Source organism: Crocodylus siamensis, chromosome 9 (genome assembly GCF_052110815.1).
Source record: "Crocodylus siamensis isolate JL-2025a chromosome 9, ASM5211081v1, whole genome shotgun sequence".
NCBI lineage: Eukaryota > Metazoa > Chordata > Crocodylia > Crocodylidae > Crocodylus > Crocodylus siamensis.
The window spans coordinates 71,799,839-71,822,948 of NC_143403.1; the positions used below are offsets into that span (position 1 = coordinate 71,799,839).

The following is a 23,110-nucleotide window of genomic DNA, read 5'->3' on the forward strand; positions in this document are numbered from 1 at the left end:
TAATGTTGTACTAAAAAAAAAAAGTCGTTACTGTGATTTGGGGGAGGATACACTGCACTTTTCATGCATAACAAAGAGGTTGAATCCATCCTGCATGACTAAGTGCAAAAGTCAACTGACTGACTGAATGCTGTGGACATCTGCTCTTCAGCTCTCGCGCTCCTGGCAGCAAACACGCGGCATTTGCAAATCCCCGTTCGTGCTGTCAGAAACTCCATAATGGTCCATAGTGAAGGGAAGGGAAGGAAGAGGATGGAGGGAGAAGGAGCCCTCGCCTGCTGGCAAGGAGGCCGGAGGGGGGATAACCAGCGTAGCGGTTATCGCTTGCTCCCCCGAGCCCCTCACCCAGGGCCATCAGCGTGTCCGCCTGGCCCCGAGGTAGCCCTGGCAGAGCTGATTGACCTTCCCTGCTCGGCTCCAGCCTGGTCGGAACGGGGGGTGAGGAGGACGGCGAAGGGGAGCAGGGGCCGGACCTGGCCACATTACCTGTGGACGGGGTGGAAGAGCAGCAGGACGAGCCCAGCAGGTAAATCCCGCTCGCCCTTCCCCAGGTAAATACCCACACCCTGGTGGGACCACGCCAGCCCGTCCCCACGGAGGGGCTTCCTCCCGCTTCGAGCATCCCCGGGGCCACGCGCTGCCCTGCGCAGTGGACAGCAGGCTTGGGCTGCACGGGCTGGTTTCGAAGAAGCCTTGCACAACCGTACGGCAAACCCCCCTTCTAGGCACCTAAGCGGCTGTGTCTTCCCCTGTGAAATTTCTGGCCATTATGACCCCCTGTAGAGGCGAGGAAGGGGGAGTTGGATGGAGACGGCGTCTCACCTTAGTCCAGAGCTCGGCTGCTGGAAGCCGTCTTCCCCAGGCTCCTGCTCTCCCCGGCTGCATTTTCTTCCCCAATTGAAAGCTCTTGGAGGCAGCGTCCGTCTCTTCTGACAAGCATGTGGAGAAGCTAGCATCTTTTGGGTATTGCCACACTATTAAAAATAATTATTAGAAGGGGTAAATGATTGAACAGCGTCAAGGCACCCATGTTTGTTCTCTTCGGCTCTGCCACTTCCTTGATGGATCAAGCCGCTCGGTTTCCTTCTCCTGTCAAAGGCAGGCAACATTCGTTTTCGGTTTAACCCAGCAAACAAAATATGCAAACAATAAGATCGTGGCTCCGTGACGCTTCCAACATAACCACGATCAACCACAAGCACTAAAAAGCAGCCGTAAAGGGAAAACCAGCTTGCAACGGTAGCTCAGGAAGACGTATGCAGTTGGTCAGACTGGGTGATCGTAACGGCCCCTTCTGGCCTGCAAATCTAGGCATCTATGTTTCCATGAGTTCATTGGTGAGACCCTTGGATACGAGGGTGCAAAGCCTGGGCGCAATCTCACAACCTGGGATTCGAGTCAGTCCTTACCAGCGTGGTATATGTGACTGTACATTAGTGCATCAGTACAGGATTGCACGTTGGTCGATGGGAATACTCACGTGGAAAAGGGCTACGGGCTGGGCTCTACATTCTCGCACTAATCCTGTGCCGTGCCCCACCTGTGAACATGAGCACACCTCGGAGCGGGGCAGCCTTACTGGGCTGGTGCACTGGTGAGTCCCAGTCTCTGCAGGGACCTACCACTAGGCGCTACTGTAATAAAATCATAAGCACAACGTCGTTTTTTCTGTAAGAAAAGTCAGTATATTTATGGTTTGCTTTATAAAAGTTACTATAATACAATGGTACATAGTATTCAATTCACAAAAATATGAACAAATATATACAGCATGACACATCCACAACAAAAACACTTTCTTCAAAACAAGATACATACTGATGACAGATTCTATATGCACAAAACATCCCTAAATTTATAAATTTGCTTAACAAAAAAAAGCAGAAATCCTAAATCTTCAAAGCAGTTTTGTTTTGTTTTGTTTTTTAAAAAAGGAACTTAAAAAAAAGCAGAATTTTTATTTATTGCAAACCATTTTACCTGCCTCCTTTTAAAGGAGGCCTTTTACTTTCACACTGTGAATTAAAACAACCTGTTTACATAAGCCATGAAACAGCAAGGAATGAGGGCAGTTTTTAGATTTCATTTTTTAAACTGCCTATTGGATTTAGAGTGTCCTTTACAATGTGTTTCTTTTCACTTGGACAAATACAATAGTGGCAATTAAGGAGGGCATTAAACAAAAAAAAAATCCAGTTGCAAATTTGCTTAAATACATTTTAGGTTGTCTATTCATAGACTATACATATTTCCTCACTTGAAATAAATAGATTTTGCACGTTAGGTTTCAGACTGCCAAAAAAAAAAAAAAAAAAAAAAAGGAAGCCTCAACTTGGCATTTTTTTGTCTTCAGTTTCTTAATGCTTCTAATTTCATCTACTTATTTGACAAAAAAAAGAAATTTATACAGAATGTACATTATACAAAGCTTGACACAAGCTGTAAATGCCGCCAGCTCTTTTTCGATACGCATTCCTTCCCCCTCCCTGTCGTCCTGACACGAGTTAGAGCTGGAATCTTTTTAAAAAGAACTCCAAATTACAATAGTCACTTTTAATAAATTATTTACATGCTCTTGAAGTACAAAGAAATCAGCAAAAAAATTTCAACATGTTTCTACAAGAAACAGTGTTTGAAGAGAAGATTCTTAAGTTTGCCTATGTACAGAAGATGCATTTTTTTTAAACTTCAAAATCCTTTTTTCCTTAAATTTTAATTTTATACAGAAATGCACTGAAATGATCCCTGAAAAAGGTCACAAAAACCAGAACTGAAACGGCTGTATACTTTTGTCAGAGTTAAAAAAATGCTTTTTTTCTTGTAGAAATAAGCTGCTCTATACAATATAAATATCTGCAAGACGAGACCCTTTTTCTCCATCCCTCCCGCCCGCCCCGATAGTTACTGATCAGTTATTGGGACCCAACGTGGTTTTGGAAGTGGAGACCGTGGGTGTGAAACGAAGAGATAAGCGACCGTGGCAGGCAAGGGCATGCAGGGTTTTCAAGCACAGACCGCGTCTCCTATATATGCCAACGGCTAACACCGTTACGTACTTAACTCAAACCAGTTCATTCACACTCGGGAAAAATCAGACTTGTGGTTACATTTCCAAAACGTTTGCACTGTTCTCCGGGACTGTTTAATTCAGCAGAGACATTAAATGTGATCTTTTCAAGGGTGACATTTTAATAGGGAACGCAATTCATCTTATTTTAATTTTGGTTTGGTTTTAGGACACAATTTGGGATGTGCTCTTCCAGAAGGACACACATTTCCAGAAATACCTTCACCAAGCAAAATGTTTTGTAAATGTTAATCTCAGCTCTTCTCCCCCACCCAGAAACTGTCCACCTTACATCCGTTTATCGCACACGTGCCTCTGACGGTGTCACCAAACCCCGGTTAGCAAGGCGTGATGCTGTGTCAGCCTTCGGCTGATGTCTTTACATTGCACAGAATCTGCTTTCTTCCTTTTGCTCTATCATCTCAAGTCCTTGGAGAAACTGGCTGTAGGAACGAGGAGGAATCAGAGATGTGTGTAACTGGTGCAACAGTCTACAAACACATTCGTATCTGCTGAGCGCCCACCATGACCCCCCAGGTGACTTGTCAGGAAGGAGAAAGCTGCAACTCGTCTGCATCAGATGCAGGTGGTTACAGTCGCTCGCTTAATATTAACCAAGACATCCACTGCAGACCACAAGTCTCACCATAAGATGCTCGGTCAAAGATGGAAGCTGTGTATTCTGGGACCTGAAGGCCAAAATGTGGGGGGGGGGCCGACCCCAGAAGTCTTATTTCATGCTCTGAGCCCACATTTAGATTAAGACAGACACCGGGTTTTCTCAAAAGTGCGAAGCACTGAACAGCTCCAGCTGACTTCAGTGGAAGCTGAAGGATGATCAGCACTTTGGAAAAAAAACAGGTTAGTTATTTAAGAGTCAAAAGTGCCTAAGTGACTTAGAAACCTATTGAATTCAGAACCTAAACCATGTAGGTGCTTCTCGACATTTTATCAGAGGAAACTATATGTTCACTCTCTGCTTTTAAAAATCTCAGAAAAATCTGTACGGTCTGCTTCTCCGTAATGCAGACAGACCCATCATCTCTCACAATCCAGCAGGGCCATCGATGTAATAGGACACATTATATTGTTAACACAGACTCAGGATGCATTTCTAAACTGGTTTGATGGGATGAGGAAGGCTTAGAAATTAGCAAAAATTTAATATTTAGGACTTCTTTTCTGAAATACATGAAACTTAGGGGCATTTCCGAAGATTTGGAAGTATAAAAGGCCAAGCTGCAGACATGCTAATTAGAGCAAGTAAGTAGAACCATACTCAAGAAAAAGTGTCTGGTTTAATTTAACAGCCACAGTAGCCAACTCTCAGACAGAAACCATTTGTGCTTCTAATAAAAAATGTAGACCTTTGGGTCATGACTATCCAATTGCAGAAGAGATTTTCAAGAGAGCATTTCATCGAAGAAAACAAAGCAACACGAAAACAAGAGACTACGAACTGTCCAGTAGCAAGAACAATTTCACTGTCCTGAGCTAGACATGCAGGGTATTAAGGCAGCTTGCATCAGCTCACGTGTTCCTGTTCCTCTAGGCCTTTTGAAGAACAAAACTGGAATCCAGCCCCCACCTCTCCCCATGCGCTACGTTCAGCAACGCGGGCCTGGGAAATCTGTATACAAGAGCGAGAGCTTCTAGGAAACTTACTGACAACCGGTCGCTGAGCTGTGGTCAGACAATAATTGTCGCCAACCAGAAAAGGGGTTGGGATTGCATTGTCCAGCTTTGTGTGGGAAAAGCTTCTTTGCTACCGTGATAACGGTGGTGTCACAATTACATTTGAGAATTTTCCCTGTGAATTAATTTGGAAAATTGCTTGGTACAAGAAGTGTAACTTTTAAGCAGAAAGAATTCAATATAGGTTGAAAGACTAATTATGTCTATTGGCGAACAGTCAGCTCATATGGTGAGACCATAACCAAAGAAAAGCTTCGGTGGGATTCTGGCTAATCTGCACTGGAAACCCCTTTTGTAACTCTGAGGATTTCATTTCAAAGTACGCTTACAATGATCAAATATATCCTCAAGAGAAAACACTTTTTTTTTTTTTTAAAAGAGAGGCCTTCCAAATAGAACGACTGATTTTCGTGCTGTAGGCAGTATGGGACAGATCCTGCTCCCCTCACCGAATGCTACCTTACCCCTGGTCCTACTGCAATGAACAGGACCAACCCTGGCACCATTTGCTCGGGACTGTGAGAGAGGCCAGCAGGCTACTGTCCACTAGTAGCACGGCAGGAGTTTCACTCGTATGCGCCGCATGCGAAGCTGTCACGGCAGGAGAGGAAGAAGCTGGGAGAAAAATCAGCGGGAGAAACCCACCCATCGGCTGCTCGCCGCAGGAGAAGAAATCTCAGTGCCATCCTCGATGAACAGCTGGAGTAGTGTATGCTTAAAAGGAGGGCAGGATTTCTACACTGTGAGCAATGACTGTAATGATCGTTTTATTTCAGCCACAGTGCTGCGGAGGCAAGACAAGGAGATCCACTAGCAATGTGGATACAGAAGAGGCCATTTGTTGGGCTGCTTTTTGCAAATAGGGGCTGAGTAAATGATTCAGTGTATTAGTTACATAGATTATGGTCTCAACTGTTTTTTCCTGGATGGGTGCAGAGGTATTGATCCCCCCGAAATACCAGCATGATGTATGAAAATTAGAGATGAGCCCAAGGCTCGCAGCTCAGGTCCGTTACAGATCTGAGCGTTTCCCAGCACGTCTGGGGGTTGTTCAGGCTCATCTCTAATGAAAAGACAGGACAGTTCATCGCTAGTCTCACCGTGGACACAACCAAACACACACCCACACCCATGCACACGAACACATGCATCCTCCAAGCCACTGGCTGGCTCTGTAACATCGACCTTACACTTATTTACAGCTTACTCTGAGAAGTCTGTGCAATTTCAGCCAATCAAGCTCCCAGCAAACCTATATGGCATTTTTCAGTCTCTGCTTCACATTTAAACATTGAATATCTTTTTCAACCAACAAAATTGATGAGAAAAAGGTAGCAGCATTTATGGAAAGACAAAGGTTTGTACAACAACGACGACAAAAAAAAAGGTACCGTTATCCCCTCTGTGAGCGATAAAGTAGGGACCGAACAGAGAAAAGCTAGTGTTTGGATATACTGTGCCACAAAATGGTAATCACCTTTCTGTGCGCATGTTGGATCTGAAGAGGAAGAGCACCTGAAACATGAACAGTCCTTGTGTGCATGTGTGCGTTTTGCTTTCATTCATGATCCTGACAGAAGTGCGAAACTTGCTCCGTTTTCTTCTCTTTCTTATATTTTTTGGTGTGTGTGTGTGTGTGTGTGTACGTGCACGTGTGTGTGTGTGTGTGTGTGTGTGTGTGTGTTTTGTTTTTTGGCAAAGTGCAACCACACCTGGTTACCACAGTCCTGACATGGCTGAAGGTGCAAGTCTGACGAGGAGCCTTGGGGCTAGTTCAGGGTCCCTCTGCAGTTCTCAGAGCCACACAAACACGGGATTTTTACGTCCTCGATTGGAAACTTGTAGTCGTAGGTAATTTCCTCGTTCACATTGATGTGCTGCTTCGAGTAGATGACAATCTTCTTCTGGGACTCCACAGTGATGACTTTCGCGTAGCAGTTTGGCTGTAGAGATGACAAAACAGGAGAAGGGTTAAATACAATTTTTCAGGCGCGGAAAGAGGCCGTCTAAAGATCAAGCTGATTTGTTGCAGTCGTTTCCAGAGAGGGGCACAAGTCCATTTCCAGGGTCTGGGGTGCAAAGATTTCAACTTTTCCCTATTGTCCCCAACATCAAGGAGGAATGGGAAGTTTAGAAGGGGGAGTTAAGCCAGACACAACGAGAGTTTTCCAAATGGTACTCGTCATGGTCACGGTAGTTTGTACAGCCAGGGTGCAGAGCCTCTAAGATCGCAGGTGAGGAGCGACCGTCACCAAGACTTAAAGTTTTATGACATCTAGGGCTCAGACAGTCTGCCCACGGCACAGGGGAGGCAGATATACCACCCCCAGGAGATGTACAGTGTTGTTCATCCACAAACATCCAAACCCAGGCAGCTCCGAGGCCAGGGCTTTTAGCTTTGTGCTAACTTTCATTTATTGCAAACCATTTTACCTGCCTCCTTTTACTCTCACACTGTGAATTAAAACTAATTCGTTCGTGCTAACGCGTTCTCTAGAAACCAGTGAACAGCTGCACTCAGGAAGTCAAGACTTTACGACCAAATCCTGAGTAGACTTTATATTGCTTAAAGTCCCCTCTGAGCCCTTCCTTACATAGCTTAGATTCGCTCCAGTTCCACCACAGGTCATTAATGCATCCAGGGCCAACATCACTGCAGCTGGCTCCTTCACATAATTAAGTGTTGGACTGGTTACCTATGAGCAGCAGTCAAACACCCAAAACACGAGCCGTGTGGTACTTACATTGCAGCTGTGATTAATAAACCTGGCAAAGTTTCCACATTTTGTGGCATCGATGATGGTGTCATGGTCGACCCTGAACATGTAGCTGCTCCCAATGCCTTCATCTTCATATCGTTTCTCTCGCATGTCAGCAATGACCTGCAAAAAACCCCCGAATGTGAGGTCAGCAGATCCCCAGTAAAGCACGGGAGAGTGCTGTTACTCAAAAAGGCACAAAGCAAAGCTCTGCTGTTTATATTTTAAAAACTATTTCTGATCCAAAAGGAGTCAGGGGGACATAGATTTAACATCCAAACTGCCAACACCTAGGACAGGAGTCTCAAAAAGGGTGGGAGGGGATGAGACACTGAGTTTCCATGGGATTTGGTGGGTGTCACTTCTCCTCAATTCTTGGAAATCCCAGCCTTATCTTTCAAAACCACGACCTAGGGAGACCTCAGAGATTATTTGGAGCATCTCTCTCATGGGAATTGCAAAGAATCCAACTCCTGCTTGCTGGAGAAGCAGCTAGGTCGGACAACCAATTCCTCTTGATGATGCAGCTGTGGGGGCTGCTTGCTGGGTCACTGAGTTTATGAAGTGCGATAGTCAGAATAACATTTCTCTTCGTTATCTGCCAAGGCTGGAGTTTACAATGCCACATCTCCTCCATGGCCACCAAAGGGACAACCCCCAAAACGGAGCAGGGCACTTTATGCCTGGGCTGCCAGCAACTACTACAGAGGAGCCAGGAAGGATCTGCAAATACTACAGCTTCTTATACTCTTTACATCTCAGATATATGTTAGACTTGCTTTTTTTTTTTCAAATTTCTAAAAAAAGAAAGCAAGCTCATACCTAGATAGTTCGTTAACATTACCATCCATATGTCTTCTAGACAGATAAACGATTACTGGCATTGCTCATCTTACTCGTCCATATTTAGTGCAGCAGAAAGGACAGCCGTACTTTCTCAGAGATATTCAGCGAGTTATTCAAACACAAGGTCACCCCCACCTGCATTTTCAGCTGACCAGGGCCTGGGGTGCACTGATCTGCATTTCGGCACAAGGGCCCCTGGGGCTCGGTAGCTCGGCTTCAGGAACCTTTTTCAGTATTGCTTCCCCACAGGGCAGAGCTACGAATCCCGAAGGGGGGTTGAGCTCCTGCTGCGGGCAGTAAAATGCAAACTTGATGTAAACCAGGTGAGTCTGGAAATCCTGCTGTCCTAGGGAGAGCAGCATCCCAGGCACCCCCTGCTCAAACGACACCAAACGTGGATTCAAGTCCCTTTAGGTGAATGGCCTTTTAAAGGGCAAATGATCTTGAACCTGAGCTATAGTGGAGCTGTCCTACGTATGTTTGCATTGCTTCTCATCTGTCGTCCGGAGCAGTAAGCGAACCTTGCTTTGTGGGCTCTGCAAATGCACGGTGCAGCATAAAATAAGATAATGATTCAGCCTGGATTTAATTCTGTTTTGAGAAACCCTGTTCCCTTCTACATTGTAAAACAATGGTTTGTTCTAAAGCACCAAGGCTTTATCGCTCAGTTTAAAAGCACCATCTCACCCAGCATGCGAACACAGTTGCTAAAATATCTAGTGCCAAAAATAATACAACCTTCCTTTTTTATCTTATTTTCTTTATTTCCCTGTGGATGCAACATGCTACAATCAATGAGATCCTGTACGCTGATTAAGAAGAAGCTGTAACTGTGTATTTTACTCTCTCAAACAGTTTCCAGGGAACAGGACGTATAGAGGAGAGGAGCAGAGTGTATTGAGCCTTACAGAGAAACAGCCAGAAGAAAACACAAGTTATACCCAAGTGTACGGATTTCAACATCGCAAGTAATCATCAGCCCTGGGGAAATCCAGTTTACCTGTCTGATGTTCTGGCCCACGTATTCGATCACCATCTCATCAGCTGCGATGGGCTCCATAGCAAAAAGTCCCCAGTCGTGAATGTGGCTCTTGCAGAATTTTAGTTTTTTCTTCCGGAACTGCGTACAGACACCCCCCCAAAGCCCTTGTTAGCCACAAAACACAATGACGAGCCACATAGTACGTGAGAAATAGCATTCGGCATGTTCCAGGCCACAAATGCAGAGGCTGCCCCAGCAGTTATGGCAGACCGTCCTTTACCTCCGTGCCAGCCGTCACAAGGAGGTGGCCGAGCCACTATACGTGGAAACCAAAGTCACCTTTCTTGGCTTCCCAGCTCTGCCACCCATTCACTACGTGATGCTGTGCAGGTTGCTGAAGCAGACCCTTGAGGGCGCTTTCTGCTGCTCGTGCATGCTGCCTGGTTGCAACAAGCACACGGTTTTCATCCCAAGCACAGGTCCACCCGTTCACTGGTTGTGCCTGTCCCAACGCCTGTCACATGTGCCACCTCACTGGGTGTGGACACCAACCTCTGTCCCATGGGTTTCTCTTTCATCTTTCCTTCCTTTAGTCATCTGAATGCTAGATCAACAAGGTTGAGGGACTGCCACTGATCTGTCCAAGCCCAGGGGCCCGTGGGGCCAATGTGGTTAAGACGCCTGTTTCTATAGCCAACAGCACACAAGGGAACCCGGTGGCCAACGTCACATCTGTGTCAAGGGCTTGAACTTTTTAATATTTTAAATGAGTTTAGTGCCCTTAGAAGGCATCGCAGTGAGGGAGCCACAGACAGGTGGTTTCAACCCCCCGTGAGAGCTACCGTAACAGCACGGTCAACAGAGCCGGCTCTCCATGGCACGCCACGCCGAAGCACCACAGCACAGTCCTGAGAAGAGACCACAGCTGCGGTGTGAGAGGACAGCTGCTTTGCCGGGCCTGGTCGGTCCTTCATTAAGACTACAAGCCAGGGTACCCAAATGCAGAGGTGTTCTCTGGGACGCGAGTGCCAGTCCACCAGGAACTTCCCTCAAATCGCCAAATGCCTTGAAACTGCCTCCAGCTAGGAGCAACCCATCACAGCCCCCTTGCTCATGCAGTCAAATCACTCTCAGCAAAGAGCTTTCTGCCATGGGACGCAGATTATTCTGAGGAGCTCTTGCTCCCGGACACAGTAAGGAACACTACGCAATGCAACGTGGCACAGGAAAATCAGTGCTAGATTTACGAGTCATGGGGTGCTGCGGCTTCTTGCGTCAGCTTGCTCTAGTCTGCCCCCACCCTCCCCTGCACTTTCCAGCACACAGAGGGAAAGCCTGGCTGTGTGACTTACCTTGAGCTGGTTGAATTTGAGTAAGTCGCTGTCGCAGCTCCCGGTGAAAGACGAGAGAAGCCTGCGCTGCTCCGACCTCCTCTCAGAGCCAGCCCGGGTGGAAGCATGAGGCTGAGCAGGGATGCTCATTCCCTGAGATCAAGGAGAGAAAAAGAAGTCAGATTTAGAGCAATCCACTTGTTAAACTGAATCACACGTTTGCTGAAGGCAGGTGAGATGCCAAACCTGAGCCAGAGGAGCCATGTTACGTGCCCCAGCAACCAGCACATTTCTTACTACCGGTCGGCAAGGCTAGCCCTCCCTCCCTCGACTCTCGGCAGTGGGGACTAGCAGCTGGGTGCATCGGAGAGGCTGGGCTCCCGTCACTGCCACAGGAGCAGACTTGAGCTAATCAACAGTTCGTGCAGCCTGTTGCCCAGGCCGATGGGCGCCCGTGCCAGATATTTCCAGGGAAGGCCCAGGTCTCTCGCGGCGCACAAGTTCTGCTTCACGTGCACCTGGTGTAGGTTGCTCCCTAATCCTAGTCAGTCGGTGGCCAGTTTATCCCTCAGCGTACAGGGTTTACAACACAAACGTTTTAAATCGAGTCCAGACTTCAACATTACCCATGCAAAGTCTAATCCTTTCTTGAACCCTACTGAACTCTTGGCCGTCCTGACGCCAGGTGGACAGCGGTTCAGTAGGTTATTTATTTAAGCTTCGTGTCAAGCAGTGGTTTATGGCCTGCGTCTTAAATTCAGTGCTTTTCAGCTTCACCCAGCGACCGCTCTTTCTAGCGCACTGGAGTGCTCGGTTTACCTGCTTTTATCTTTGGCCAATGTGTATATATGTGCATTCAACTCAGTCTCCTCATCATCACGTAGAGACCCTTCCATGCCTCTAATCACTGCGTATCAGCTCCTTGTCTGCAGCGTAATACCTCACAACCCTCATGCGGCCTTTCGGATAGATTTATGGAACATTGCAAAGCACCGCAAAATATGAGCGGACATCAGGACCGACTCAGTACAGCTACCAGTGAAATGTCCCCAAGCATTTGGGGAAGAATAAACCAGCTATGATACAAATCCCAGGAGCAGTTAGTGATGCTCAACTAAGAGAAATGGAGGTCTCTCACCTCTGAAAGATAATACGGCCCCCCTGCAACTGGGCTGGGAGACTAACTTCATTCCACACTGGAGAGAAAAGCATTGTTCCCGCGTTGCCAACAGAAGAGTTCAAGCCCGATCCTGGTAAGGTAAGGGAGTAAGCAGTGGTATGCAGCTCCTCACCTGTGTATCAGCTGGTGGCTCCTCTGCGAACGCACGGCTGTTGTTGAGGTATTTAAGTTTGTCCTTCTTATCGATTTTGTAATAGCCTTCGCTTCGCGCACAGCCAGTAACGTGCTCCCGCATCCCGTCATCCCGCTTCTTCTTCTTAGGGGTGGAAAAGCTGGTAGGTGGAATGAAGTTAAGGAGAAAACAGGCTACGCATGGAAAGCAGCACCAACACAAGAGGTTGGTTCTTGCAGGCGCATAAGCACATCCAATGCTAAAAAAACCAAAGCAAGTGGCTAGAGAACGGAAAAGGACATGACGTGACCCAAGACATCTGCTTCAGGACAAATGCCACCACCGTCACTGCTAGCTAGCCATCTCATCAAAGAGGGACTGAATGGCCAGAGGAAGTCCATCTAAAGTCTCGCTGCTAGGCTGGGGATGCGGCAGCATGGGGCAAGTTTATCCTGACACTATCTGTGCTGCACATGATGCGCCATTACCGCACGGACATCTGTGTCCAAGGACGACAATCTGGCCCCCTCCATGGGCTCCAGAAACAAGAGAGGTGTTCAGGTTTGTAAACAAACCCCAAATGCCCTGCCTGCCTACAGGAGCCTGGCACACTCCCTTCATTTGTACCTGCGATGCTCTGGGACAGCAAAGGAGAAAAGGAATATGAAGATACACAATGAAGCAGAGAAAAATAGCCCAAGGTCCATGCATCGACAGCAGGCTCCCATAGACTCGGACAGACCCTGTGCCCACATTCCCAAACCCCTTCTGAGCTGTTCAGTCAATTCAAACCTAAAGCCAGGCGACCCTGGTTGGAAAACAGAACAGGAATCATTCAGAGCCCCTCTTCTCCCCTTAACGTGGGTCTGGGAAGAGGTGCTGCGCAGAGGGCAGGGCTGGGACCAGCTCTGCCACTGGCCCTGTCTGCCGGGGGTGAGACCCTGGCACTAGGAGGCTGGGACAAGAGTCTTTCTTTTGCAGGTCCTAGGGTAAGGTAATACAGGAAGACAAAGCATTGTTATGCACCATCAAACCAGAAGACAAAAAACTGACACCACTCTTCATTTTCACCATACAGTCTTAAAATGAGCTTTTGAGTTCAGCAACCATTTCAACTATTACCAGATGGATGCCCATTACTGACTGTCCTCAGCTGCTTTGTGTATGCGCATTGGTTAGCGGCATCTTTAAATGTTTCATATTTAATCAGAAAAAGAAGAAAATGATTGGCCAAACTTTTTCCCCAGCTGCATGAAAAGTAAAATTAATTAAAAGGATGTCAGCCAGCCACATTTAGTCTTTTTCCCCTTGGGAAAGCCAACTACTTGCAGGATTTTCCCTGCTAACAGAGATTGTATTTTTTACTTTAAAAAACAACTTTCCCATCTTTGCAGGCTGTGTTAATGCAAGAGAAGTGAACAAGGAAACTGGATGTACAAGTGAAATAACCAGCACAGTTTACCACCACAAGGAAAAGATGAGGAATAATTAGCTTGAAAAACTATTTCATTCACTCTCAAAGGTGTATCTAACCTAAAGAAGGTTTTGGGGACTACAGTTAACCTGGCAAAACATAACCGACTCCTTACACCTTGAAAATGCCTCATCTTTTAACAAAACGTCCGTCAGCCAATGTTAAAACACATCTGTATTCAGGTGGCAGCTGGTTTACACTCCCAAGCACGCCCGCTTCCAGAATAAGTGATATATGCACGGCCGTGGAGTTGTATCATCTGGGAGCTTGTGCCATAAACGTGTGCTCGATGATGCTCGTGACCCTTTTGGTCCACTGAAGGATGCTTTCTGCATTTATATCACGGGCTCTTACACTGTGGGATTGAATCAAAACGCTTATAACAAGAACAAACAGCCATGAAAATCTTCCACAACTTGGATTACAGCTTTGCTGTAAGAAATATAAGCCCTGAAATAATACTTGTATAAAGTCACCTATGTAATGGTGTAGTACTGGAGGCTTCACTGGGAAATTACAGATTACTTATAACTGGATCAGAAAGTGGCTGTGGGGCTGGTGGCAGAGTAACTTCTGCTGGTAGAGTTCAAAATCTCAAACGTCGCTATTATGCAAGTTGCCAAAATACCACTGTGCATAAAACTTCTTTAAAGGAAATCACGTCTGCCTTCCGCTGTCCTGCCCACCCCTTCCCTGCCACATGAAACGCTAGAAGTGGAAGCCAGTTACCTTTAATTTTATAACAGATTTATTCTTGTGACTGAGTTTTCAAAGGAGGACGGCAAAAGATATTTTAAAATAAGTGGTTTTATAATGGCCATATGCCAAAAACTATGAGGGACAGTTAATTTTCTCTCCAGCTGGATTTTCCCTAACAAGTAAAATAAATACTTTTCCAAAGATATGACATATGCCCCCAAAAGGCAGAGAATCAGAGGTTAGTCTGATGTGGTGTCATTAAATTGTGCCCTTTGAATTAGGAAACAAAACAAAGAATTAGAAAAGCCCGTACCAGTTTTGTCACTCTTACTAGTCTGAGGCATGTTTTACATACATTTTCTACAAAACCCCAAAACAAAACACCATTTTACCTGTGGCCAAATGGGATGGGATGGGATATTTTCCCTCAATGTGTATTTTCAGGCTAAAAATGTAATGAGCATTTTAAGATTACGTCCGGGCAGCTACAGGACCTTTGCACTTGTTTCGGAGAGGGATATCAAAATACGCATTAAAGCTTATTGTTGCCAATGAGCAGTTAGCACTTTGAATCCTACTGCTCTCACCAAAGTACCAAAAGCCATCAACTACAGCATGGGCTGTTCGACTACCTGCTCACGTGTCTCTACACGTCAGCACTCGTATCATTACTATTTTAAGTCAAAGCCTGTTAAGCTGCAAGCACTGAAAGAAAACTATTTGGGGGCAGATGGTGAGATTTCCTACAGCAAATTCTACCCCAGCGAAAGCATCCTCCAGCTGAGGCACAGAAACGAACACCGGGCAAACCTAAGAAAGGTCTGGTTTAGACCCAGACAGAAGAGCTTCAGTCTGGAATGGCAATTTCCCAAGAAGGGCTGTGCATACAGATTTTCTTGCAGTGCTTGCTTCTTGTTCAGCTTGAAATACAGAAATCAGAAATCTTGTCCACCAAATCTGGGCTTGCCCACTTCTGTGATTAAAACATTCTTCGTGAGCTGAATTCGCAGCTGATAAATAAATGCAATCCTATTAAGTCTACGGTTACGCCAGCAATTAATTGGGTCCTGTAAGGGAAGACTATGATTAGAACAATAACCACTGCATGGAAAACGGTATTTCTGCAGAATACACAACGCCGGCGAGAAAGGATATGAGGATGGTATACCCAAAGGGTATCGTTGAGCCAGTCCATACCATTATCCTGCTGCAACAAGCGGTCATACGTGATACACATGAACTTGATATCTTCTTCATCTATTCCTCCGTTCCAAATATCGTACAAAATGGTCATCTCCTCAAACTCGGAGCGGGGCCTGAAGACAGGCCGGGGTGGGGAATACTCTGGGGAAGGAATAAGTGGGATGTCCTCAGGTGTCTTCTTCTGCCTTCGCCACTGTCTTTTAGGTTTCACGTGAAGCTCTTCTTCTTTGAAATCCTCGTTCCACTGGTTCTCCAGTTCCTTAAACGGGAGTTTCTCTGCTACAGCCTCTGGGGGCACCTTCTCGTGGAAGCCGTCATTCCTGAAGTCCAGGGTGACCGCTTCGGGAACTTTCAATCCATAAAAAGCATCGGGATGTCCACCCAGCAGCTCTTTGCTCACAGCACTTTCCATCAAGGCAACTGGGACAGGAGGAGGATCCACGGGTCTGCCAGAATAGGCATCGAGCGAAAGGACAGAAGGGGGCGATCGTTTCGGCCGACCCGGTTTCCTTTTGGGGGGCAGAACGGAAGGAGGAGGAGGAGGAGGGGGAGGAAGAATAGCAGCAGCAATGAGAGGTGCTTCTGGCAAGAGCAAAACGGATTTTGCTTCTGCCTTGCATTCCTCTCGGGATACCTTCCCGTCTGCTGGTGTGCATGGCAGAGCTGATCCCGGGACCACCTCGACGGGTGGCAACTCTAGGTCTGTGTGGAAATCTGCGTTGGGAGGGCTGGCGAAGGGAATGGGGGAAGGAACACTGTTCACGCTGACCATTAAGGAAGCACTAGGAGGTTCTTTAAAAGGTTTCTCATCTAGCTCATCCTCGGATGGCTTCTTGCCAGACAACAGGCAAGGAATGGTAGCACCGGTCTCTGAGAACGTAGGCGTGAAGTTAAAATCCCTCCCGGGAGTTCGAGGAATGCCACTGTTGATCCCAGGAGACTGGGATGGGTAGGAAAAGGGGCTCCCTGGGACCTGGGGAGAACTTAAGGCCAGGCTGCTCCCTGTGAGCGGGCCATCGCTGCCGGGGGTGACTGGAATAGTGTCGGTACTCTGCGACTTTGCAAGGACATGCGGAGACTTGGCTGCAATGTCCCGCCCAGGTGTCCGGGGGATATCCTCCTCCAGGGATGTTTTGGTCACAGTCAGCTGTTCTGGGAACCTCTCCGGAGGGAGCAAAGGATCCTCTTTGCTGGGTGTGGATGGCAGGGGAAGCGTGGAGGGTGGCACCTTATGAGCGGGAAGTATGGGAGTATCAGGATCTGAATGGACCATCGCCTCCCGTCCAGGAGTCCGAGGCAGTCTGTCCTCTTCCTCTGCTGCAGAGGAAACCCTCACCTTCACTCGCGCTTCTACATCGCTGTCGTCGGACTTGCTGAAGAAGCTGCTCTTGCTGGGCAGAGGTTCTCCAAATGCTCCCACTGGTGTCGGGGGACAGGTGCTCTCTTCTTCACCGTGAGATTCAGGCTTTGGACCTTCTAGTGCTTCAGGCTCGAGCTCGGCATCTGGTTCAGACTCCCCCACTGCGGGAAAAGAGAAGAGAGTTACCTCCGCCCAGTCACTAAGCGCGTCCCAGCGCACGTGCTAAAGACGCTGCGAGCACGCAGCCAGCTCAGATCCATGGGGAGGCTACGAAGCTCCAGCACTTCGCGTTTTGGAAGCACATACAGCAGAGTAATTAGAAGCCACCGCAGATATCCCTAATGGACCAGGAAAAAAAAACACCATACTATTAATTTGAGCATTAGGTACTATACAGGGTAAAACTAAGGCTTCCTGCTTACAAAACCCTCGGCTGGCTTTTTATGGCCAGAAAAAGCTTTAGTGGATGTCGGGAGAGGGTATTAGTTTACAGGTTGTCAGAGCCTTGAGCTGTCAATTATTTTTTTTAATGGAGGAGGTAAACTAACTGCAGGGCCAACAAAAGAGCTCAGCTCTCCAAGGATGGGAACAGGGCAGGGAAGAGAGAAGTTTAATGCTCTTGAACATGACGTGAAAGAAATGGGAAGCCCTTGTAATGAATGAGGATACATTCAGATTGTATCAATGAGGCAATTTATATGCTGCTCTAGCAGTAACACTCTCATTTGTCTGGATTTTATTTACCTCCTCAGGGCCCAGGCCAAAAGGACCCAGCGCAGGATCTACCAGGCATCTTGAAATAACATTTTCAAGTGCAATTAAAAAGAGTGTGGAAGTGTCTGGAAAGTCAGAGGGAAAGTCCTCCCCAGCCTGAACTAAGGCATGCAGAGGGATGGCTGATCTGCACAGGAAGGTCTAATCACTTGACTTTTGAGTGACACAGCTGGAGTGTCTTAAAAGAAAGCACAGATGAATTCACCCCCATTTCCACAGCCCGCCTCCAACGCGATGCCCTGCTGCCTGCCCACATTTCCTGCAGCTGTCTCCAGAATCCACCAAAAATGCTCTGTGTCCTCCAAAGACACAAGTCTGTGCTAGAAAGCTGCTGCTTTGTCCTACGGGGGCAAGCACTGTGGTGTTAAATTTCAAGTCCTCGCAGGACTGAACGAGAGAGACACGTACAGCATGTGTACTGGGCAGCGCGAGAATACAGTCCTTGGATTCAGTGGTGACAAAAAAGCCCCGTGAAAAGCCATACCTGGCACGCAGATCGGGGACGGCATGAGCTTTTCTTCCTGTTCTCGCTCCATGTCCACCAGCGTTTCAGCAGCGATAGACGCTTCTGGCACTTCACTACATTCATTTTCTCCTGGCTTGATTTCTTCCATTTCTTCTGTTTTTTCAACCAAGGCTGGTCCCCCTAGCTCCAGGCTGGTTGCATCCATGTAGTCATCCACCGGATACAGCTCCAGGATGGTCTCTTTTTCTTCATCGGGTGGTTCTTGATTGGCAGGCTGAAGCTCGGTTTCAGCCATCATGCCTTCTCTGTCTTGGTCTTCAGCCACTGCCTCCTCTTCCACCTCATCTTCTTCTTCCTCTTCCTCCTCATCTTCCTCCTCCTCCTCGTCTTCCTCCTCATCTTCATCAGAATCAGAACTGGACTCAAACTCCGAGGAGTCCTCGCTTTCATCAGAGGATTCGACTTCAGCTTTGGAAGATGAGGGGCTCGCTGCATCTTCTACAAGGACAAGAAGTTGTTACTGCTTTCCCGTTTATGCAGAGGTCATAAAAGGAAACCACAGAACTTACTTTCCACTCCTTAGGCTTTCAGGATTTCCTCCCCCCACCTTGATTTTCAGGCTTTTTTTTTAAGGCAAAAGCTTATTCCTAGAAGTCTGAAAATCAATGCAGAAAAACCCATATTCTTCAATTACATGAAACAGAAATATCGTCGCTCTGAAGCTCTGTGCTCCCAAGGAAAAGCCACCAAACAGTATCATAGAAACACAGAAAATGAGGGCTGGAAGGGGGGTCATCTTGTCCAACCTCCTGCTCAAAGCAGGACCAGCTCCAAGTATAACATCCCAGCCAAGGCTTTATGGGCCTTAAAAGCCTCTAAGGACAGAGATGCCACCACCTCTCTGGGGAGCCTGTCCCAGTGCTTCACCACCCTCCTCATGAGAAAGTTTTCCCTAATATCCAACCTCAACTTTCCTTGCTGCAGCCCAAGCCCATTGCTCCTTGTCCTGTCATCTGCCCCCACTGAGACCAGCCCAGCCCCAGCCTCTTTGGACCTCGCCTTCCAAAGGCTGCTATTAAAGGTTGACGGCTGCTGTTCAGTCCCCCTCAGCTTTCTCTTCTGCAGACTAAATCAGCCCATTTCCCTCAGCCTCTCCTCACCAGTCCTGTCCCCCAGGCTCATAACTATTTTCACTACTCCAAGTATCCAATGTGTGCAGAAATACATGATAAGGTGGTACAGGAGGGCCTCCTGATTGGCCTTGCTGCTGCCAAACCATGAATCTGAACCCCAAACTCCTGTTCCCCCCATTTCCAGAGTGACTGCTCACCTTCCTCAGAGTCTGGCTCCTCTTCCTTTTCATTCATTTCTATGCCTGCTTCTTCATCCTCCTCCTCCTCTTCCTCTTCATCAGCATCTTCCTCCTCTTCCTCCTTTGGGAGAAAGAAGTTGAACATTTTATGACAACTTTCCCTTTTCGAAAACTGCATCTGCTTCAATACATTCCTAAGGATTTAGAGTATCCCGGTAACAAGTGCACAAACCAGCCTAAGCAGGCAGTGGTGTGGGGGACACAATCTGACTGTGCACCAGTAAACCAGTGGCTGCCATTCGGCTCCAATAATATCAAATAAAAGGCGTATTAACAGATGATGAATCTGCGAGGAATGACATTTACTGAGATTCCTGACCAAGACTCTCGACTCAGACACTGATCTTAGTCAAAAGCAGAGTCTCCGAGCTGAGAGCAGAGCTCCCCAGGTTAATTAAATAAAACCTTGGTAGGAAATGCCACGCACCTTGCTAGGCACTGCTTTCACCAGTCCTCCCTCTTCCTCCGGCTCTTCTTCCTTTTCTGATGAGGATTCTTCTTCTTTGCCCGAAGTCTCATCACCTTCCTCCCCCTCGCTGTCCAGTTCCAGTGGTCTTGCTGGCCGCCTCCGAACTCCTACTGCTTCTGCATTGCTCTTGGACAGGTCGGAAGATACGTCGGGCACATCTCTGTCCCTCTCAGATTCTGGTGGACGAAGACAAGAGGAGACAGTTGCAATGGACACTCTCACACAAAGACTATGAAGGGGTCAGACAGCGCATGTAAGCTCCTCACACTGGCCTCTCAAGAGCAGCAAGGCCAGGGTGCTATGGGAAAGGCCACCTCTGCTCCAAATTCACCTTGCAATTTAACAAATGACACAATGGGTGGGTGCAACAAGCAGAAGGAGAGGACGTATGTGGACGAGAAAGGAGCAGTGTTACTGTGGCAGGTGTCTAGTGGTTTGTGGGTTTCATTTTGATACAGATGAACAAAAACAGTGATTATATAGGTGTCCTGGGGGGACCAGCAGCCGGTGCAACTTATCACAGGCTTCCTGGGCTTTATTTTACATTTGGTGCCTAGGCGGTGCCCTTGTCTCTCCTTAGAGCCGAGTTAAAGGGCACTCGCCTGCATTGCATAGAAACATGCTGTGTAGTACAGGTGGGCAGTGACATTTCTCTATCAAACAGCTTCTACCTAAGCACTTCCTGGTATTTCTTTGTGCCCTCTCCCACAAAACTTGGCTCCTCTTGTGGGCCCATATAGATAAAAGGTCCCCAGCAAAGGTAGAGGACCGGAGACGCTGGCCCACAAGGTCCCTTCCAGTCCTATGCTCCTACATCTCGAGAGGGAGTTTAAAGGGGAGCAAGACCTGGGCCTGCTCGGGTTGGATGTCCCATGCAAAAGGGGCAGCAGGAAAGAAAGACAACATCTGTTGTGGAAGCTGGTGAGAGGGGAGGAACGCGATGGAGAAGGTGACACAAGAGGGGGTTAGGGCGGAGAAGCAGAGCGGGACTACTGATCCCTGCTGGGAAGGTGGGGGTGGAAAGACCCACATTCGAAAGGATGGAGAGAAAGGAGCCGTGCATGGAGCTGCGCAAGTGAAGTGACAGAGCGGGACGATGACAAACGGAGACTGGAGTTGATGTGGAGGAGACAAGGTGAGCGAGAGAAGCCTGGAGAAGTGAGAAGAGAAGGTGGCAAGGGCCTGGGCGAGAGTTTTAGTAGTGCGGACATGGGAGAAAAGGCTGGAGTGTGAAGTAGTACGCAGCACCTTGGAGTGACGACACTCGCTGAGGCTGTACGTGCCAACGGGACATGCTCCACCCCAGGGCACCCCAACCGAACGGGCCCAAAGTTGGGAGAAGGAAGCAAAAGCTCAGTAAACCTCAGCCACCGTCCAGCTACTGCTGACTCCTTGGCACCCTCTCCCAGCCAGACTGCTCTACCACACCTCCTTTCCAAGCCTGCCCCTGGTACAAGCTTGATTTTGTGCTGAACCATTGCTATGCTGGCTGCCCTCTGGTTACCGTAGCTGCGTCCTAGGCCTGTCCTTCGTGCACGGGCACAGTGTTCACCCTTCGCAGGCTGCAAGTTTATAATATAACCTGTATTTGTCTTGAAAGAGCTGGAAGATGGCATTTGGTGCCAAAGACTTGGGCCCTTCTGGGAGAGCCAGGGGGCGGGAGGCTGCTTCCACCTGGAGCAGCAGCTTTCTCTGTCTGCAGCAAAATAAGTTACCAAGGTCACACTATTTTAAAATGCTGAGTGTGTGTGGGGGGGAGGGTATGGTCCCAATTCAGCAAATTACTGATTTTTAAAATCAAGTGCCTGGCAAACCAGCTTTTTCTGGCTGACTTCCACGACACCTTTCGTATCAGTGGCACCGTGCTGGGGTGTGGTGGATAAACTGGAAACGAACACAGTTTAAAGGATTCTGCTTTGATACAGTTCTGCATTTGCTTTTGCGTTTCAATCACAGACCAGAGGGTTTGCAAACCTTCATCTTCATCGTCAATAGAAGTAGAGGGTCTAATCCTCTTCTGATCCCCTGCGGAGGCAGCTTCGGGCGGCTCCTTTCTCTTCACCTGAGCAAAGAACAGAATTAGCATGTCTCAAAGGGCTCGAAAAACACAAGAAACCAACTTCGCAAGCACTGCAGTGGCTTTATTTTGCTGGAGCGATGCAGGTCCAGAAAGCATCACCTGCCTCTCAAAAGCGACTGATCAGTTTTGTTCTGGTCACAAATAACATTTCTGTGAATGAAATTCTGCCCTGACTAACACCCATCTCGGCACGATCAGGTCGGCGTCTCCCATGGGCATCTGACGCCAATACACGAATCCAGCCTGAAGAAAACTTGCACCCACCATGATGCTCGGGGAAATGCAACAGAGCCAGAGGCAGCTCAAAGAAACTGCTAAGCATGGTCGGTGCTAACCTAGGATTTTGCAACCAGGCTTCAGCTACCTCAGCTCCTCCCCACTCAATTTGAAAATCCACACGTGTCAAACTTTACACTCTTTCTGCTAACGCAAATTAGGCAGTTTACCTGGCAAGAAAGTTTAAACTGTGTTAATGAAGGAATATATGACCCATGCCCACCCTGGTGTAAGTAGGTCCCATAACCACGGGAGCAATCTGGGTCCTAGTTAGCAGAAGCAAGGTTTTAAACTAGCACCGCAGCATTTCCTCTGCTCCAGGCAACCCCCAGCTTCCCTGAGGAGAGAGACCCCCCTTCCCACAGGCTACTGGTAATGGTTAGAAGTGAGGGCAGAAGTAATCAGGGCTGGATGTTATGTTACGTATTCACTTTGGGTTCAAAAAGCAATGAGATTCTGCCTTTCTCATTTCTTACCCGACTCTTATATTTGCAGCTGGGAAACAAGCTAAGCAGAAAAGGGAAAGAGCTGCTGGTGCTACCAGCTCCTGGGGATGCGGAGGGAGGAAGGAGGCCATGATTGCCACGCTGGTTTTTGACTCACCTTGAAAGACGGCAGGCGGATGGCCCCTCGCAACCCAATGCCCAAGCCAATTCCCTCGTAGCCCAGCCCTTCTCCTTTGTTCCAGTTCTCCAAGAGACAGGATGTGATCCGATCCTTCGGCTTTGGTTTCTCCTCCATTTCTCCTCCTGACTTCACTGGAGTGAGTGATGCCTGCATGAGAGAAACCAGACTTAAAGGAAGGGCAAAACGCAGGCGGGTGCGCAAGCTCAGGAAACACCTCAGCTCGAGCGCTCTGGGAAGGACGACCACAGGTAGTTTTCCTGAGGGTGGCAGCTCCTCGAGATGCACCAGGATGCCGCATCCATTCAAAACAGGGGATACAAGAGCTCGTTCGAAAGTCT

At 47.8% G+C, this 23,110-nt stretch overlaps 1 protein-coding gene across 1 annotated transcript in view; it reads right to left on the bottom strand.

Annotated features, from left to right (window-relative positions):
- Positions 1-5,948: 5,948 nt before the first annotated feature.
- SETD1B (SET domain containing 1B, histone lysine methyltransferase) overlaps positions 5,949-23,110 on the bottom strand; it is a 53,029-nt gene continuing 35,867 nt past the window's right edge. Inside the window, 11 exon segments of the mRNA XM_090062210.1 lie at positions 5,949-6,705; positions 7,507-7,644; positions 9,368-9,487; positions 10,702-10,833; positions 11,973-12,139; positions 15,301-16,869; positions 17,967-18,446; positions 19,279-19,381; positions 19,748-19,965; positions 21,764-21,851; positions 22,749-22,919. Coding sequence (XP_089918336.1) covers positions 6,532-6,705; positions 7,507-7,644; positions 9,368-9,487; positions 10,702-10,833; positions 11,973-12,139; positions 15,301-16,869; positions 17,967-18,446; positions 19,279-19,381; positions 19,748-19,965; positions 21,764-21,851; positions 22,749-22,919 — 3,360 coding nt within the window. The 3' untranslated portion in view covers positions 5,949-6,531.